This window comes from Aspergillus fijiensis (assembly GCF_003184825.1).
Source record: "Aspergillus fijiensis CBS 313.89 unplaced genomic scaffold BO72scaffold_122, whole genome shotgun sequence".
Taxonomy (NCBI): Eukaryota; Fungi; Ascomycota; class Eurotiomycetes; order Eurotiales; family Aspergillaceae; genus Aspergillus; species Aspergillus fijiensis.
In genome coordinates, this window is record NW_024469098.1 from 25,634 (window position 1) to 44,244 (window position 18,611).

Sequence of the window (18,611 nt, forward strand, 5' to 3'; positions counted from 1 at the left end):
GCTTTCCAGTTGAGTCTGCCAGAAATCTTGGTTTGATCTCCAATCCAGACTGGCGAGTGGATCAGGGGAGTGGGGCCTGTGCCTTGTAGGGCTGAAAACCCCGGTTTTCCGAGTGGACCAAAATCCCTCACTCAGCCCTCCTTGTAGGGCTTCCGTGCTTCCGGATTGCAGGCTTTCCACGAGAATGACATAACCCAAGACCCTGCCACCGTCCTTCGTAGCGTACAGAATACGTCATAGGCTTCCTAAGAAACTGTTCGAGCGCAGTCGGTCTTTCGGTCGCAGGATCAGCTCTCCGGGAACAGGCTAGATCCCTCTCAAGCAACTTCGCTGCCTACCGTGCGTCCAATGGTCATCTCTCGCCAGATCCTAGCTTTTAGACTGATACTTTGACAAAATGACGTAGTAGCTAGTTCCTTGGGGACAGTCTTCCGGTTTTGCCGTGATATCCGGAGGGCGGGAAAGCCGGGGCGCATCATATATTGCGCAACGAAACTGAGATGGCACAAGTAACTGTGCGCATCTGATCATGAATAATAACACACGGGAAAGATAAAAAATCTTTATTCTCTCTATGGTACAATCCCACGTGAAAAGAGCATCGGAACTGTTTTTTATCCTGAAGCTGCACCGAACCTGAATTCATTGGCCAGTACAGGACTGGGTTGGTCCTTTACGTAACTTAGTTAACTACCTACTAACCATTCCATGCTGACTCACTCAGAAGATATGCTTGGTCAGACACAATTTCGTACCATTACTAAGCAGTCAATCATGCGAATAGCAGATCTACAGACGTTCATGTAGTTAAAAACAGGGGCTTAGTAACCATCGAAGAGGATGCAACCGCGAGAGAAAGTGAGGATATGGCCTGACTCACAAGTATCAAATTCTTATCACTGCTTCAACCCCATGATCACACCGCATGACACAACGGCTCATCCACCGACTCGACCCAGTACTCACTCCCAACTGCCGTGCGAGCGTAGAAAAAATGATCGGGGTCGTACTTGAGCTTGATAGCGGCTAGTTTTGCGTAGTTGCTTCCATAAAATGTGGATTGCCAGTTGGGCTGGTCGATGTCAGCCTCGTTGAGATAGGCGCCACTTCCTGGGGTCAGCTGCTCAAGCAAGGGGAGGAGGGTGCTGGTGATTAATCCTCGGCTCATCCGGTTCGCAGTGCGGTTGTGGTAGTCAAACGGCCTGTGTGATGAGTCAGATGTGCCTCAGCCCAATTATGGTCTTGCAGTGAACCAAGGACTTACATGGCAATGACAATAGAGATAGCTGTGTCGCGCCAGGGCGGATTAACCGCGTTATCCGTGACGGGGGTGCGGGAGACGTTCAACAACACCCCAGACACGACAGCTCCATGTTCGGTGATAGTCTGGAGAGCATGAAACAGCTTGCTGAGATTCCTGTCTACCGTCGACCGTGGAATCAAGCGCCCGCCGATCTGGTACTCGGTTACGTTGCTAGACCGGTTCATTTCCCTGTAACTGTCGTAGAAGGTGGTGTATTCATGGATGGTAGTTGAAGCTCATCTGATACCGAACCACGAGGTCCAAGGTAGGCTGTAGCCAGGTCTGCAAGAGTGCCTGTGTGCCACCAGGGACTGTAACGGGGGATACTACGAATGTCCTGTTGGTTAGTTCCCAGATGGCCACGCCGCCAATGTCGGTCAGCGGTTGAATTCCCGCCACAAAGATCGGTACCACTTCCCAGAACCGCGGTGAGAATTGGGGATCGATCGAAAAGGTCAAGTTGGCAGTTGCGGTGCGGAGCTCGGGACAGACCTTGCTGGTCATCGAGATTACGACCCCGTAGGTGCCGCCACCACCGCCGCTCAGTGCCCAGTACAGGTCTGGATTCTGCGTCGGCGTGGCGGTTATAACCTCATCGGCAGCGGTAACAACATCCCAGGCCAGCACCTGATCGGCTGCCAACCCAAGCCAGAAGGCTAATTAACCGTGACCCCCTTCTTGAGAGTATCCTCCCGCCACTCCCACGGTTTTACAGTTTCCGGCTACTAGTATATTGCTCTGAGCATGCACCGCCGCTATTGCTTCAATATCCTGCAGTCCAGGCCCAAACTTAATCGCCCGACTGCAGTAGTGCGGGGAGGTATAGTCTGAAAACTCGATATTCTTCATATGATAAGTCCAGAGTACGACCGTCCCTACTCTGGAAGATTTTCCTAAGTAATTGTAACCGGTGTTGCGTATTACAAGTCGGATATTGTGCTGTTTGGTGAATTAAATAGTCTGCTGGTAATCCCGGATACTGGTCGTCTTGACTGAGTAGCGCACCAGGGGCCCAATCTAACAAGGGGTGTGTGCATTTAAAAACAGCTCGCAGGAGAAGTTTCCAACCTAAGGTGCCATCGGAGAGGCGCTATCGCGAGTATATATACTCGGGTAGCTCTATATAGAGCGCAGCTCTTTACAGGCCCCGGGGTCGTACGTGGTAAAAGCATTATTCAGATGGCACACGCTGGGTAAAGACACGGTAGCAATAAGCTTGCTTTTCAAGCTAACGTTGAATGCATTTCTTTCTTGTTTGGTCGGCCAGCAGCTGTCGCCAGGAAAGCATTTATAATAAATAGAAGGAAGTGTGGATAGGAGCTCGGGGGTAGACGGAGGAGTAGAAAGTAGGGCTGCGAGAACTCTGCTGACTATAGACAGCAGAACCCCCAGAACAGGAGATGGCCTTGCAACCATGCTGCAGGCCAAAAGATCTTTCTGACCAAAATAGGTTCCGACGTAGGGCTTATTGTTTTTATTTATGTATCTTTTTTAGTATCTGCTCGGTGGCTCGCTCGGTCTGGTAGCAATTAAAAACCTTTCCGATTATATCAGCTCTCGATGCCTATTTTTTCGTGCTTGAAACAAACTTACCACTGCTAATTAGATTTATTAGGTTTTAATCTGGCATGTTTATAGTAGAGTAATTCAGATACAATGTTAGACTAATACAGCCCTTCCTAGGTGGTTGTATCTAACTACAAGCTCTTGAGGATGTCTGCGGCTCTCTCCGCCACCGCGTATACTGTTGCCATCGGGTTCGCATGGGGCATCAGAGGGAAGATACTGGCATCTACCACCCGAAGATTTGTAGTACCGTACACAGTTAGTGTAGAATAGACTACTTTCTTCTTTTCGAGCGGTAGTATAGCGACAGATCCGCAGGTATGGTGTGTTGTGAGTGCCTTCTTCCGTACTGCGGCTTTAGTAATCTCCAAACTGGCCTCAGTGGGAGCCAGACCACGGTCGAAGAACTTGTGTAAGGAAGGAGTAATAGAAAGGTACTGTACCGCCTGCTAATGACGAGCCATAAGCTCTAAGTCTAATAGGTGCGAAAAAGACTGCGGGTTAATGCTGGATTTTGCATGGGGATCCGAAGAGGCGATGTGTGTATAACCGACAGACAGAAGAAAACACGGGATTAGACCGAACAATGCCACTGGCCCAGGTATTGTACTCAGGAATATGCAGGCTGAAGCTTTATCTAGATTAGCTAGAATTAACTCAATGGCCTGCGTGCGCCCCGAAGTTGCTGATCTCTCGGACGATAGGAACTGGTCCAGAAGACGCAGATCCTTCTGGTTGTTGAGTCGTATAAAGGCGAGGGCTTGAAATCCTGGGTTCAGATCTTCTATTTCAGAAATGCGGGATAGTAGACAGGGAATTATTGCTATTAGATGGTTCTGCATATTGGCTCCCACGCCCCGATTGCTGATTAAGACTGGGATTTTGTGGGCCCCAGTACAGCTGGGTCCCCCACCCCTGACAGTTCCAGTAGTTTGGGGGTCTGGAAGACTCCCGCTGCAAGTACTATCTTTCGATTCGTCCGAACAAGCTTCAGATCTGGGTTATCAGTAATTTCAACTAAGATCCAGGCTGCTCGGTACCGGTCCCCGACAGCTGGCGAGTTAAACATAATACGATGGACTGTTGCCGCCGTCAGAATAGTTAGATTCGGGTGTTGCGCTGCTACTGCGCTATACGTAACATCTGCGCTGCTTCGCTGAGCGCAATTAGGATTGATAGTTGCGGTGTACGGTCTAGTACCAACGGTCGGCCTTTCGAGAACCAGTTTACTGGTATAAGCATACTTCTGGTTACTGAAGGCACGATTCCAGGCTTAAATAAGAGGCTGGTTTCCCTCCTGTGCTAGGGCCGGAGAAAACAATTAAATCGGGCCCGGTCTGTTAAAAGAGCGCTGGAGATAGACAGACAAAGTCTGCCAATTCCAACCGGGATTTCCCATCTGTTCCCAGGTATTTAGTCCTGCAGCGGATGGAGGGACAAATACCAGGCTATTAATAGCTGATGAACCGCCCAGGACATGTCCGGCCGGATGTTCTTAGGAGCGTTTATTTAGTTCTTTCTAAAATAATCTTAAATTGCCAGTCGAGCTTCGAGCCCGATAAACTTAGCCAGGCCATAAGGTCTGTGATATAAGAATCTTTTGCTCGGTTGGGACCACTTTCTAATACCAAAATCGACACCGTGGGGTCCTCCGAGAGGAGATTTGCCATCACCAGGCCTGATGTGCCCCCACCGACAATAATGTAGTCGGCCGTTTTGAGAGGAGGGGAATGGGAATCCATGGGGCTTTTGCGAGGGATAGTGAATCGGTATGATTTAATGGGTGGTTCAAGCAAAGGTAAAGCAAGTAAGCAGTACAGTATAATGGTTTAGGGTAAAGCAGTCTTCCGCCGCCATATTCTTATATTGTATACTCTACGGAGTAGTTTTAATCCCACCCAATATTCCCCCAGCGTGATGAGTAGCCGGACCAAAAAGCCCACAATGGTAGTAAATACAGCGTTACCAACCACAAACACCACAAGCGCCAAGCTAAGGCATCCGCCGCAGCCGATCGTTGAGAAAACAGCTGCAGCCCCACGCAGACCGCCATTCCTAAGGGCGCAAACAACCCCCATGGTGGGAGTTTCCAAAACGTAACGCAGACGAGACTTCAGGCCAAGGTGAATAATATAATAAGCCGGTGTGAGACCGTGTCACCTAGCCATAAGGGCATCGACAAGAGACCACGGGAACGATTATTTTGTTGATCCTTCAAATCCTGGATCTGTATGGTGGTTCAAATTACTCTACTGATGATGGCAATCCAGATGTACCCCTGCGAGTCGAGGGTACAGCCATCCAGAGCAATGAAGAGAGAGGCCCCATTGAACAATCTATAGGTGATGGCAATCAACGCGTCATGCAGGAGCCCGTCTCTGCCCTTAAGATTGTTGTAGAGCCAGGTGATCAGCAGGATCAGGCAACTTTCCTGGCCTACTTCCAACCAATAGTTTAGTGTCAGAGTGAGGGGAATGGCGGCTAACAACAGCTGCCGGTTTGGTCCCCGGTAATGCGCCCTGCGGGAATAGGACGCCACAGCTTGTTGATTTTGTCTTTTTGTACTGACTCGGGTAATTGCTGGTTGGCCAGATCAAAAATGAACACCGTGACCCAGTTGAATAGAATAATGAAGGGTAGTCGGAATAGAAGCATGACTTTGAGGCTTGGAGAAGAAATGCAGCTTGTTAGAACGTCCCCCGCCAGGCCAGCTAACATGCTAAATATCATGTTTGGAAGCACAAAGGTAGAAATGTTGCTTTCAGTAAAGCACCAGACCAGTGATGGTAGGTTTCTCGCGTGGAGCCGCGGTTGCTGAGCCTTTGACTATGTTGCATACATCGGGATAGTGGATAGTTAATAGTCTGACCTCCATAGGGTACCGGGTTGCGCAAAGAAGTATTTATTTATTAGATACAGCCCATCTCTACAAGAATTTGCCAACAATTGGAGGTGTATAATCTATGTCTGATATTTCAATTCTATTGCTCGTATTACAGTAATTATGGCTGTTAGTCCGCGCGGTCTTGAGCTTGCCATCTGGATTGCCGTCTTTATTCTTTTTACTACTCTCATCCTTGGTCTTCGATTCTGGGCCATTGCTATTACCCGGTGTTCCCTTCTCGCGCACGATTGGCTCGTTATTATTGCCTACTCCAGTACCTGTTGCATGGCCGGTGTCTGCTGGTGGGTTATTGCTAATCAACTGGGTGCTTATACCACTACCCTATCAGCTTACGAACTGGGAGTTTAGTACCAGCTTATTGTCGCCAGTAGTGTGATCTGGCTAATATAAACTGTCTGTTGCAAATGCTTAATTATATCCCTGTATGCCTCGCTGTTTTCCTCGCGCGGCTTTAATCGGATGCTCTGGACAGCCGCCGCCTGCGTCGTGGCCTACTTCGTGGCTTTTCTACCCATCTTTCTCACTCAGTGCCATCCTGTGTCTTTTGGCTGGAACCACGTCAAGAAAGGATACTGTCGTTCCCTATACATCTAGGAGATCTTGTCCATATCAATTAACATGATTATCGACACAGGCATCGTGCTGCTTCCTATTCCTGCACTGTGGAAGCTCAAGATAGCCACTCGCAACAAGCTTATTATTACTATTATGTTTGGTCTTGGGTTGATGTAAGCACCCGCCCCGGTTTGTATTCAAAGACCAGCTGACACTCCTCCTAGCGTAGTTGTTGTTATGGCTTTGCGCCTTCGTATTACCCTGGATCTAACGACCAACCTCGACTTTGTCTACGGACTGTATTCTGTCGCTCTCGTGAGCTTCTTGGAGCTTTGGCTCAGTATGATAATTGTTTGTTTACCTGTACTAGCGCCTCTGTATTGTTGTTACATTGAGCCCTATTTGTATTGTATTCTTGGCTCTTCGGGGAATGCAGAAGCACCCCTAGAAGCACCGCTGCGGGAAGGTTAACACATCTTTAGGAGTAAGCCGGTGTATCGTTGTTCCAGACCCAATGATGTAATGATGCTCGATTGCTCTTTGGACGTCGACGAGGACGGCGAGTTGCGGTCTTTAATAATAAAGCCTCCGGCTACATCTCGAGTTGTCGAGCATATATGATTTTTGGTACCAGGAGGAGGGGGTACCGACCGTCCTAGAGTAGTAAACATCCATATACTTTACTAAACAACATTATCAAGCGCTACAATACACAGATCATGCTATCTTGACACATCAGCCACGTAGGCAGTATCTTATCTTGCTTCCGATTGGATCTTCTTCCGTGGTTCGAATTGTAATTGCAAACGCCCAGGATTGGAGGTGAATTGATCTCTTATATTGTTTAATACCTGGTTCCCGTTCTTACCCGGGGGAAACCGGATAATATACCTGTCCACTAACCGCGCTGTTATAAGGCGTAAAACATCCAGGCCAAGAAACTTGTCTAAGCAACTATGATGGCCTAGATTATTGCGTGTTCAGTATTAGTATTTGTTGCATATTGTCCTTGCAGGCGATAGTAAGTAGCGCGTTGACGTACCAGTTCCGAACGGAGCGTAAGCCGCTTTGTTACGTACTATTTCCGGTCTTTCCAACTACTTCTTGGGGAGGAATTTCTCTGGGGATATAAAACAGTCCTTTCCTACAGTTACAGGTCAGTCAACTGCGATTGCTACTAGGATGCAATAAGACTGTGTTCGTACGACGAGAGATACTCCACCGTGGGGCGACGATAGTAGTGAATTGGGGGATATACACCCCCCCGATGACGAGGCTGTCCGCCGCGGTCTTCCGGTTGCCCCCGGTGGGTAGTGCGGGATAGAGACGCAACGCCTCAGTAATTACTGCTTCTAGATAAGAGTAATTCCGAAGCAGGGTGCGAGAATCGGAGAGATCGACCCCACGGGTCTTCTGGTAGATGCGTGCGGCGTGGGTAGGGTTCCGTCCAAGCTCGCAGAAGATCCCTACGAGAACAATAACAGTTGGCTTATTATTAGCGATAACTACTAGAATGTTGTCGCCAGTCAACCAAGTTGGGTGGTTCAAATTGGTGCGGGTATCTTCCATTAGATAGTGGGCCATGTCGGGGACGCGATGCGGGTCTTGGGGCAGCTGGTTTATATCGTTGTTAGTAGGAAAGAATCGTAAACACGGAACAAGTGCCCGATAAGCAAGGGGTGACTGATCTTCATTCGCTGGCGCATCTGTAATTCGGACTAAGCAAGCATCTCAAACCAATCTCTCAAAAGCCACACGCGGGGAAACAGCTTGAACGCAATGTGAATAAACCACGGTATCGGACTAAAGGGCCCGAGTAGGGACAGAGCGCGCTGTAATAAGATAACAATATGATGCCATCGCTGGCTATGTAGTATATGGAATGATTTATTGAACACAAAATCACCCATCGCGTCAAAGCCAAACCAGTAGAAAAGGTCTGTGACTTCAGATATCTTGTCTTTTTGGGTATCGCCAGCAACACACGCTTCCAATTACTCGATATAAGCTCGAAACTTGGCTTTGTATTACTCTAGAGCTAGGTTTTACTGGTCAGTCCGGATCGTAGACATACTACATTCCAGCGACTACTTATCTTTGGCTGAGAATTCTTGGTTCTACTGATGACGGCGGCTGGTATGCGTGTCTTTATTACGAGCAGTAATAAGAGCTATCTGAGGATGTAAGATATTATATTATTCCGCCTTGATGCAGCTGCTTCGCGGCCTATCTATTGTTATGAAGACCTCGGGGTGGAATACTGTGAGCCTGCTCGGTTCTAAAAGGTCAGCGTCTTTATAGATTCCGTACGGCTGGTGCCATACCAGTGCGCACGAAGTCACCATATTGGTTGCGTAGATTCTGCAATACTAAATAGTTCCGGGAATGTCGAGCCTTTTATACATGCCATAGCTTGCTTACTCGCGCAAGATGAGGCCCGGGAAAGCCGTAAAGCCGATGAAAGAACAACTGATAAGAGATTATACTGCTGGTAAGTGTTGTCAGATAACTAGCAATCAGCAGAAACGCCATCTCGAATCGATGGGTCGGTCTGACCAATATCTAGGAGAAGCAGACGATACCTCTAAACGCATACAGATGAGCTACTGCCACAGTGGGAGCCTGTAGATGCCATTCTTCTTTGATAAACAACCCGTGGTGAAGAAGCTAATATAACAGCATGTTTGCGATGGTTATCGTGGAACAAGCACAAGTTGATAGAGTCTATTTTTGCGCAATTAGTATGGTTCTACTCACGGTGTTGCTGCCAAAGTTAGAATCTATTAGGACTACTCTATTTAATATAGTATTTTTATATCTCCTTCAAAGAATGCTCGAGCCCCTAATTCTAAGGTTATATAGTGAGATCGGGTTCTTGGTAATTGCAAATCATATTCATATACTGATTGTAACAAGTGTTTTATTGTTTGCTGTGGTAATCTTCTCTTCTTTTTATTTTTTTATTTTGTTTTATTTTTATTTTATTTTACTTTAATTTTTTTTTCAGTGTTACGCAGGTCGACGTATGATTTCAAAAAGCAAACAAAGCAGCAAAGGAACAGAACCCCTGCGAGGAACTGCAGTAGGATATTCCTGCGATCGAGCAGATAGTATGAAACTTAAGTTTGCTTTCAGTCTCTCTCTTTTATTTATCCTGTACAGGTGCCCCGCGTGGGGATTTTACTAGGTTGTTATTTCCTATTACAATTATATAAGTCATCTCCGCCAGATTCTCGATTGTCTTATGATTGTCTAAGTCCTTCCCCTCGGCTACTGCTTTCTATTCCCTTTGTCAAAACTATCTCCCGGTAGACTTCTCTTACTGCCAGACGATGAGACTACTACTATCCTCTGCAACGCCAATGTGGCACAATGATACCTACCCGGCCATCGCGCCTACACGGCCAGAGCTGAGCATTTATTACTGGTGCGGTGAGCAAATCCGCTCTCTCTGCTATATTTCTTCTTCTAGTATTTACTGATATGATGCTACAAACTAGGGTAGTGGTATTGGTCGAGCCACAGTATGCGCGTTTGCGAAGGCCGGCGCCAGCTTATTTGTTCTCATAGGTTGTAATGAATCCAAGTTACGGGAGACTAAGCAAAATTTCCTGGGATTCTAAGTTAAGGTTGTTGTTTATTCCATCGACGTGACTGATGAGGCTCGTGTGAAAGAGATTGCCAGTGGGTTAGACCCATGGGATGTTCTTATTCTTGGCGCAGCCTTCCTCGCCACCCCGTCATCCATCGCCGAGTCTTCCACCGAGAGTTGGTGGCAAAGCTTCGAAGTAGGTTTATCTTGTCAGGTGAGAGTTATTTCTGACGTCGTTTGCAGACCAATGTCAAAGGAACGATGATGCCGGCTAAGTGCGTTCTCCCCAGGGCTAGTCCAGGCGCTGCCATCATTGCCGTCGCTGCTGCCACTCTGTTGCCGCTCACCATGGTCCCGGGACTATCGGCCTATCTCAGCTCCAAGCTGGCCTTAATCAAGATGATGGAGTACCTGGCAGCGGAGAACCCATCGCTGTTTGTGGCCACTCTTCATCCTGGTATGGTAGAGACCGAGATCTTCCACAAGAGCGGCGGCCAGGCAGATCAGTTGCCAATGGACACTGGTACGTTGTATGTGCTCCAAGTCATCATTCGGGGCTAACGCGTCTTCAGTGAATTTGCCAGCCGAATTTACTGTTTGGCCCTTTCCGTACTTGTAGCCCGACCAACGGTGGTGTTAACCCAGTGAGGGTGGGACCATCTATCGGGTGACGAAGCGATAGCGTCCCTGCTTGTGCTCCGAGATATATAGTCGCATTCAGACCTTAGGTTGAAGCTGAAGGTAACCCCTTTAGGAGCCTTACATAGTCCACTTATGAGAAGAAGAAGGAATAGTCAAATGTCGAGAGAGTACCACGGTATTATGCCAAATTCGAATTGTGGGCCTGGAGTCTCCACTTATCACAGTAGCAGACCAGAGCGCACTTCTTGTTGATGAGAGGACACAGTCAGTCAGCAGGGAGCGAGTCACGTGGGACGTACGACGTTACTTGGAGCCGTGGTTTGCAGTGTTTGTTTGTCCGTCCCCGACCGAGCCGCGCAGAACAAAAGACAAACACCACCAGCACCACCACAACAACCAAAACAATGTTCGTGATCTCGCCATTCTCTCCTCCACTCTTCCATCTGTGTCTCCGCAATATTATATTTGCGATTGTCTCGACTATAATCACTCTAGTCAGCCATGGAGGTACATAGTGCTCAATAAAAGCTAGCCCATCTTGGACTATGCAGTCAAATCGCCCGCAATGGCTTTCGCACTCCCGCCAACCCCCGTGCCAAATCCAACACCGAGTATTCCGTACTCATTGGACACCTGATAAATCGTTGAGCTGTACTAAAGCCCTTGGCAACCTTGAAAACCAACAACCAACTGCAGAGGTCAATCACTTAGGTACCAACAACTCTCTTTCCTAATCTCCCATGAACCGTCCGGCATCCCTCATACAAGCCCAGACAGAGTACCTAGCTTCTAGATCTGCCTTGAATTTTGTGCGAATGACTCACGCAGGTCCAGAGGGACGGTAAAAGCTAGCGGCAGCCTGTGTCTTGCGTCTATCTATTCCCGAGAGATAGCTTCCGATAATGTAGGTAAATAGCAAGCCTCAAGGGCGATGTCCCTATACGAACCTGCGAACACAGTCTGCAGACAACCATCAAGAGTAGCTGGGTGCAGACTAATATGGTGAACGGTATTTGAGCCTCCACGGCTACAATCAACGAACCACAGATGAAAAAAGAAAACCACGCATCATAATTTCTCTAGGCTGATATCATCCCTTCTGGCCGCGTGCCCAGTGGAATCTTCGAGGTACACAAGGCCAAACCACCGATCACGAGTAGTGCCTACAGCGACACTTACCGCACCGGACAATGCACTCCTTGGCATCAATAGCGCACCAGAACTCCCCACCACATTTGGGGATCCTGCAGAACGATGTGTTGTTCAGGACTGTCAAGCACTGCTCCATGCGTCTATAATGTGACTGAACTCTCTCATGTTCACGCTCTGCCATCCGACGCTCGAAATCTTTGCTGGATAAATCGGACTTCAGCTGGTCATTTTCATTCAACAGTCCCTGAATTCTTTCCCAGCACCCATGCAGCACTTTCCCGGCAAACTCATAGATGGGCTCGATTGAAATGAAGTCTTCTAGATGGATGATAGAAGCCAGCTCTTTAGCAGTCACTTCAGCCAAGATGTCAAGCAGGCCTTCATTTGCTGTACAGCTTATGGCCAGCCAAATCGCGGTGGGAAGACTTGCAACCCAGGATTTGTCAGCCTTGGAGCTCTCATGCAGGTGTTTGATCTTCTGATTTGCAGCGGTCATAAGGCCATCGACCTGATAATAATCACCAATGGCGTTAACACGCATATGGTCAAGCAGAAGTGTGGCCGTATCTGGGCTCGAAGACGATGATTCAAGATCGGAAGGAGTCTGCGAAACACCTACGGCATTATCACTCGTTGAGAGGCTTCCATACCCGCCGGTGTAGAGATACTCAACCAGCGCCTTCACCGCCCCGGGCTGAAAGTTGTCCATGTTGATGATAGCAGTTTGGGATTCCTGGATAAGGTCCGGCTCGTTAGCCTAGTATCGCTATCACTCCCCCGGTAGCAGAATAAGTACTTCGAAGTTCCCCTCGACAGCTGCTTTGATCGGCGGAGGCTGGAGACAGACAATCGCCTTGTGGACATTCAAGCTCTGTCCATTGCAGACAAACCGAAGGTCACTGAATCCTCCCGAACTCATGATCCGAGTCAAGGTACTTTGCAGATCCAGGCTATGGTTGCCGACTGTGTAAGCCATTTGCTATGGTAAGAAGGAGTCAATACCGTCAAAACGTGTGTTTGTGGAGTGTGTGTGGAGAGTGTGTGTGGAGAGAGAGAGAGAGAGAGACAGAGAGAGAGTGTGTGTGTGGAATAGTAGACCAAACAAACTTTGAAGGGGGTCCCCTGATTGCTGAATTATAAATATAGGGGTATCAGTCTGATTCGGAGTGCAGGTCCGACAGTTGAAGAAAGAATTTCGTCACAAAATCATAAGCCGGACATGATCATATCTTACCCTGAATACATACGGTCAGCAAAGAGCCATACTAGTACTGTATTAGATGCTCCTAGATGTCGCCAGTGTTTATCACTATTACTCGGTGGTGTTCACAGGCTGCTTGTGCCTCTGGCCATTGTGCTCCAGTTACTTCCTCAGGGCTTTCTCTCCATGTCCAAGAAATGTAACCCGACCTCTGCCTCTTTAATAATCTTGTTCGTGCCAGATTTGTTCTCAAGAGCCAATCTCAGAGAAACACAATCTAACTGGGTCATATAGCTTTTATCCAGGAGCTATCGTTGGCGCCGTCTTCGATGATGCGTCCGTCAGCCTTGACGAACAGGGCACAGGCACGGATTGCCCCGCAGTGCCTTAGCTCTACCGAGCCGACGAATAAGCTATGCCAGTATTATGGGCAGCAATCCTTTCAAAGTATGATATAATCCCGGATATCCTTCCTCAGTGCGGTACTCTCATTCAGAATTTTCTTATATATTACCCCCAATCACCCCACCGGCTTGCAGCAGTATGAAGTATTATCATTTGAGATCTCCACACCTAACCACCGCGTAGCTATCCTTATTACCCATTCCCGAAAATGTCCACGAACAACCCTCGATACAGTATTATCATCATCGGCGCCAGTCCTTTCAGGCATCAACCTCCTCTAAAGTCTCTGTAAACTAGGATACAGCTGTTGGATCTACGAGTCGGGCACCGACATCGGCGGCGTGTGGCACTGGAATACTTACCCAGGTTGCCGGGTCGATACACTGGGCTTCATCTACCAACTATTCATTCCGGACGTCTCGGAGACATGGTCATTCACCGAGAAGTATCTCTCTGCAGACGAGTTCAGGGTGTACTTCACGCATGTAGATTAGGTGCTTGGGATCAAACAGGACGTGGAATCCGAGACGACTGTGACTGGGGCCTGGTATGATGTTAGCGCGGGGCTTAATGCGCTTGAGGAGGACGCACGACTCATCTTCATGCAGAGAGAAAAGACATTCAGCGGGTATCTGGATCAGCCGAGTCCGCAGGCAACCTTTGACGTCCTATTGGAGAAACGCGAGGCGCTTGATGAGTAGCTATACAACCGAGGGGGGTTCGCGTTTCTGCCCAGAGGGTATAGCTACCTGCTGACGAACGAAAAGGCGAACCGAGAGGCTTATGACTTTCGGGCGAAGAGGACGCGAGCAAGAATAAGCGACCTTTTAAGGAGAGATATCCTGGCCCCTCTCGAGCCGCCACACCCGATCGGTGCCAAGAAGTCGTGTTTCGAGTAAGACTATCACGAGATTTTTAATAGGACAAATGTGGAGTTGGTTAACGTGCGCGACGCCAGTCACGGTATTTCGGCTATCAGGCCCAAGGGGATAGAAACCGAAGACGGTGGATTTTATCCTGTCGACGCAAGTGCCTTTGCGACGGACCTTAACTGTTTTACTGGTAGCCTAACCCGCATTGCTGCGCTTCGCAACACTTCCGGTACATCGCTCGCAGACGAGTGAGGTAATAACGGCGCCAGCGTATTCCTGGGCATGACCCCTAAGGGGTATCTTAATATGTTCTTGTGTTATGCTGTGCATGGCCCAACAGCACTGAGCAACGGCCCGGCTTTAATTGAGATGCAGTCCCAGTGGATTGTCGACGCGATTGGGGCAAACATCCCGGGTAGGAAGCGGGAGATGTTGGCTTTCCCGGGAGGGCTGCCATTATACAAGGATCTGTGTCGCAAGGCTCTGCAGAACTAGGATGGGTTCATTATTCAATAAGGGCTGCTGTGAACCGGGCGTGCCGAGAAGATTTATGTTTCCACCTTATGTCATTCTTGGCGTAGATTTGACAAATACGACCCATCCTGTTGAAGGCTTATCCAGACTCTGGGCTTGGCTGTATAGACCTTCCGCCTTCAACCCACTTCTCACAAAAGCTGATCGATCAAGCAACAGCCAAGTTCGAAAATCCATGGTGCTGACTTCGCAGGTTACACGGGAACAGTAAAGGTTTGTGGTGATGTGGTGGGTCGCTGGTGAGCCCGGCTTTGCTTGACAGCATGAAAAGGTATTTCGGAACTGTTTGCAGTGATTTATTCTCCACGTGCCGGTTGTGGATTTCTTGCAGCACAGTGAGCCCGTCATCACCCGTATCGGATATTCCTACGGAGTATATATCACCATGTCGTCCTTCTGTCTGCTAATCCTAGTTTATCAATATTATTCCAGTTGGAGTGTGTGGGACTCGGTGGCCAGCAGAAGTACTGTAGTTTCGATTAGAACCGGAATCTGCTTCAGCTTTGTATTTCGTAATGTGATAATTAGACGGGGATATGCCGGGGGGATGCCACCGACTTGTGCCTCCTGACCAAGACTACTAACCAGAGATATTGAGAGGCCACAGGGGTCGGCGGCATGTTCTTACATAGATGAAAGACGCCATCACTAGAGTGAAGAATGTACCGGCAGGTACCTGGGGCTGATGTCGAGCTGACAGTGGTTGAGGCAATCTCGGAAGCGCACGTTGTCTGCTAGATTGTGGATCCGAGACTAGGTAGTCACAACTCAGTTCTGTCCGTCAACCAGACTGGCTCCTTCGGTTATCTCCCGCCGCACTATACGAAGGTGGATGATCTACAATCGACATTCTGGCAGCAAAGCAATCGGACTGAGACATTGAGAATGCCAGGGGGAGGGGTGTGTTCGTGTCAGGGTGCATTGGTGCTTGTTTTGCGCCTCGTGTCAGCGGATTCGGGGTTCTTGGCACCCCAAACACCCAATCACCGGGGGTGGGATTCCGAGAAGGATCAGCACGGCAATTGGCGAGGTCGTATTCATATCGGAAAGTTCCCTGACCTTTCGAACCTCATCTCTGCTGCCTTCGGTCTTCCCTCGTCACCGGCTAGTGGCCTGCGCCAACCCTATAAATGGGGGCTCAGAAGTTGACATGAAGAAGCGAAACTACCTTATTCACAGGCCTCCTCCGCTGGTTACTTGTCGCTGCAGCTATGGCCACCGCCTCTCTCTTGTCTTTGTTTCTCCTCGCCGCCGGCTGCTGGGCGCTCCCATCGCAAGGAACGCCAGCGTGTCGCGCGGTCGATATCCCCATCACTGTGCAGGAACCGCGGTTCATTATTAACACCACAATCAGCAACGATTGGGATGCAGCATCATTGGTCTTTAATCTGACCCGACGCGACTCTGGCTCATCCGCCGACCCTATTCCGATCTCTGGGTCTACAGCCAGCCCCGTGGAGAGCAATTATACCATTGGAGGCACGCTCTGCGGCACCGGCGCGACGATTCTGGTTCTCACTCATGGTATCATCGAGTCCAAAGCGTACGTATCATACCCAATGAAAAGGGGTGAAGTGCAGTAACAAATGTCTGTGCAGGTACTGGGACCCTACTTTCCCCGGGTCTGACCCATACAACTTCGTCAAGGCCGCAGTCGCCGCCGGGTATTCGGTGCTGAACTACGATCGCATTGGCGTCGGTTCGTCATCCCGGGTTGACGGTCTGTTTGATGCTCAGTTCCAAGTGGAGACAGCAGTCCTGAACAGTCTGGTGGACTATGCTCGCCGACTGCCGCACGTCAGCAAGGTCGGGCTTGTCGGTCACAGCTACGGAAGCTATCTGGCAGCCGCATCGGCCGCCTCAGTCGCCGTGGACGCCCTCGTGCTGACCGGCTTCAGCAGCGCCTTCGACTATTTTGGGTATTTCTTGGCCGGGTCGCATCTGCGCCAGGCGCGTACCTTGTCGCCCTCTCGGTGGGGCACGCTGGATTCGGCCTACTTGACGGCCGGTGACCAATATGCCGTGGCCTACTACGGTTTCGCTGCTCCCCATTTCGACCCGCAGGTGGCGCAGTGGGCAGCGACGGTGGAGGGAGAGCCCTTCGCAGTGGGGGAGCTCCCTTCACTGCTGGCCTCCCCGATTCAATACTCCCGCATTACTGCCCCCGTCTACCTCGTTCAGGGCCAGTTCGATCTGTCCTCCTGTGGCGGCAATTGTAGGGGACAGTTGGAAAACAGTCCGGCCACATTCAACAATTCGCGGGTGGTAAACTGGGTGGATGATCTTCCTGCCGGGTGAGTCTCTTGCACAGTCTTGAGATATGGTTGTCTCGTACTAACCCTAACCCTCCCCAGACACAACCTCAACCTTCACACGGTCGCACCCCAGGCCTTCCAGTTAATATTCAAATTCCTTCAAGCACAGGGATTATGAGGCTTGCTAGGAACGGTCCAGGTCTATAGAGACAAACATAATATGCCATGTAGGTGAGCCTTGAAAGCGACGCGGGAGTCGGAGAACGAAGAACTGTATATGCCAAGGAACACCCCACGCGGTGTATCTTCAGTGTCTATCTGGTTTTACATGCATCACTTGTCCAGATTGCTCTATCTGCCGTCCATGAGAGTAACCCTGCACCATCGCCACGGCATTTCTCAAAGGCACCCCGCCCCCTCTCGGAATCTCTAGTTTCGTTCGTGATTTGTTTATTTGTTCATGTTCAAGAGCCGTAACTCCTGCTCTGAGCGACACGGATTTGATTTGGCTGCAAAACGATTAAACGAAGGGGCGGCGACACTATAGCTTGCACCTAATTATGCTTCGGCGGACTGGCACTATGAGAGTAGTACCGACATCTAAAACGAAGGACAAGCATTTAGGACCATCAGTCCTAACAATTCTACACATACATATTCTCATCTAATGTACTCATGCGACACATTCCGGATTCTCCTGGCCGTGACCAACAGAGATGAAAAACGACCCTTTCCGCACCCAGAGTGACGCGCTGGTGGCTTTCATCTCCCTAGTCACCAGTCACAGGATGGCTACGCCGTTAACTTCAAGCCGCTCCGTCATTCCCAGCAAAGTCTCTGTCAGAATCGCCGCGATCGTCATAAGTGAGGGCGGGATGCTACAATGGTAGACTATACATGTAGGTAGAGGCTGGAAATTAGTATTCATTTGGCAGAAGATAGATATGTTGACTAGGCGCTTGGTGGCATGTCCTGGTACGTCCACAGCCATAGCGAGATAGAACAGTTCCCTGGGTAAGTCCAGCCGACTCCAGCGGCAAATCCCCTACAAGTCGCAGCTTATCCCGGAGGGGACATTCAGGCACTTGGAGCTGACCTTGCCGCCCGTGACACTCACGCTGGACCAGCTCCAGTCCGAGCAGGCGCCACTACCGCACGCAATGTAAACCTCGGTGCAGTCGTCGTCCGCACAAGTGCCAATCACGTTCTCGAGGGTGAAATCCGTGATGGGAACGCCAGTGGTTGGGGTCTTAGAGGTATCATCGTAGTTCTGCTCGATGACAATACCGTAGTCTGTGGCATCCGAGAAAGCTATCTCATGATAGGTGATGTCGCTAATGGAGCCAGTGTCTCCGTAGATGGCCTTGATACGGATAGCTGAAGGGCTGATTAGCACGGGGCCCGTAGTCTGGAATGCCAGGGGAAGTACCTTGCTGAGACTTGAGAACATTGACATCGTAGAAGGTGACGTTCTTCACCGTGTTATCATCCCGACCGCCGACAGAGCCAATGGACAGCCCATGGCCACCGGAGCACACACTGGCACTGAAGTAGATGTTCTACAGGATGGTTAGGATTTTAGGGTTTACATTAGGGTTTACATTAGGGTTTACATTAGGGTTTACATTA

At 49.4% G+C, this 18,611-nt stretch overlaps 7 protein-coding genes across 7 annotated transcripts; 3 read left to right on the forward strand and 4 right to left on the reverse strand.

Moving 5' to 3' along the window:
- Positions 1 to 916: 916 nt before the first annotated feature.
- Positions 917 to 2,719, reverse strand: BO72DRAFT_505242 (FAD-binding domain-containing protein; the record flags this gene model as incomplete). Its single annotated transcript, XM_040949180.1, has 5 exons — positions 917 to 1,202; positions 1,265 to 1,492; positions 1,551 to 1,959; positions 2,017 to 2,242; positions 2,492 to 2,719. 5 exons carry the CDS (start codon positions 2,717 to 2,719, stop codon positions 917 to 919), a joined length of 1,377 nt encoding a protein of 458 aa, XP_040794989.1.
- Positions 2,720 to 3,000: 281 nt separating this feature from the next.
- BO72DRAFT_473615 (FAD/NAD(P)-binding domain-containing protein) lies at positions 3,001 to 4,611 on the reverse strand (the record flags this gene model as incomplete). Its single annotated transcript, XM_040947213.1, has 5 exons — positions 3,001 to 3,318; positions 3,424 to 3,733; positions 3,790 to 4,122; positions 4,237 to 4,363; positions 4,434 to 4,611. 5 exons carry the CDS (start codon positions 4,609 to 4,611, stop codon positions 3,001 to 3,003), a joined length of 1,266 nt encoding a protein of 421 aa, XP_040794990.1.
- A 5,080-nt stretch (positions 4,612 to 9,691) lies between these two features.
- Positions 9,692 to 10,757, forward strand: BO72DRAFT_533084 (uncharacterized protein; the record flags this gene model as incomplete). The annotated part of the gene is made up of 4 exons (XM_040950480.1): positions 9,692 to 9,761; positions 10,005 to 10,117; positions 10,165 to 10,444; positions 10,494 to 10,757. The coding sequence occupies 4 exons, from the start codon at positions 9,692 to 9,694 to the stop codon at positions 10,538 to 10,540; spliced, it is 510 nt and encodes a 169-aa protein (XP_040794991.1). The 3' UTR covers positions 10,541 to 10,757.
- Positions 10,758 to 11,383: 626 nt separating this feature from the next.
- Positions 11,384 to 12,811, reverse strand: BO72DRAFT_490867 (uncharacterized protein; the record flags this gene model as incomplete). Its single annotated transcript, XM_040948153.1, has 3 exons — positions 11,743 to 12,811; positions 11,511 to 11,523; positions 11,384 to 11,435 (listed from the first exon to the last, which is right to left on the reverse strand). The coding sequence occupies exons 1-3, from the start codon at positions 12,422 to 12,424 to the stop codon at positions 11,384 to 11,386; spliced, it is 747 nt and encodes a 248-aa protein (XP_040794992.1). The 5' UTR covers positions 12,425 to 12,811.
- A 718-nt stretch (positions 12,812 to 13,529) lies between these two features.
- On the forward strand, positions 13,530 to 14,022 carry BO72DRAFT_502368 (uncharacterized protein; the record flags this gene model as incomplete). The annotated part of the gene is made up of 3 exons (XM_040949060.1): positions 13,530 to 13,554; positions 13,619 to 13,806; positions 13,834 to 14,022. The coding sequence occupies 3 exons, from the start codon at positions 13,530 to 13,532 to the stop codon at positions 14,020 to 14,022; spliced, it is 402 nt and encodes a 133-aa protein (XP_040794993.1).
- Positions 14,023 to 15,833: 1,811 nt separating this feature from the next.
- On the forward strand, positions 15,834 to 17,160 carry BO72DRAFT_505250 (alpha/beta fold hydrolase; the record flags this gene model as incomplete). The annotated part of the gene is made up of 3 exons (XM_040949181.1): positions 15,834 to 16,270; positions 16,326 to 17,021; positions 17,082 to 17,160. Exons 1-3 carry the CDS (start codon positions 15,939 to 15,941, stop codon positions 17,158 to 17,160), a joined length of 1,107 nt encoding a protein of 368 aa, XP_040794994.1. The 5' UTR covers positions 15,834 to 15,938.
- A 628-nt stretch (positions 17,161 to 17,788) lies between these two features.
- BO72DRAFT_464223 (glycoside hydrolase) lies at positions 17,789 to 18,541 on the reverse strand (the record flags this gene model as incomplete). Its single annotated transcript, XM_040946630.1, has 3 exons — positions 17,789 to 17,860; positions 18,100 to 18,359; positions 18,412 to 18,541. Coding segments are annotated over 3 exons (462 nt in total), but the record flags the coding sequence as incomplete, so codon positions are not given.
- Positions 18,542 to 18,611: the final 70 nt, after the last annotated feature.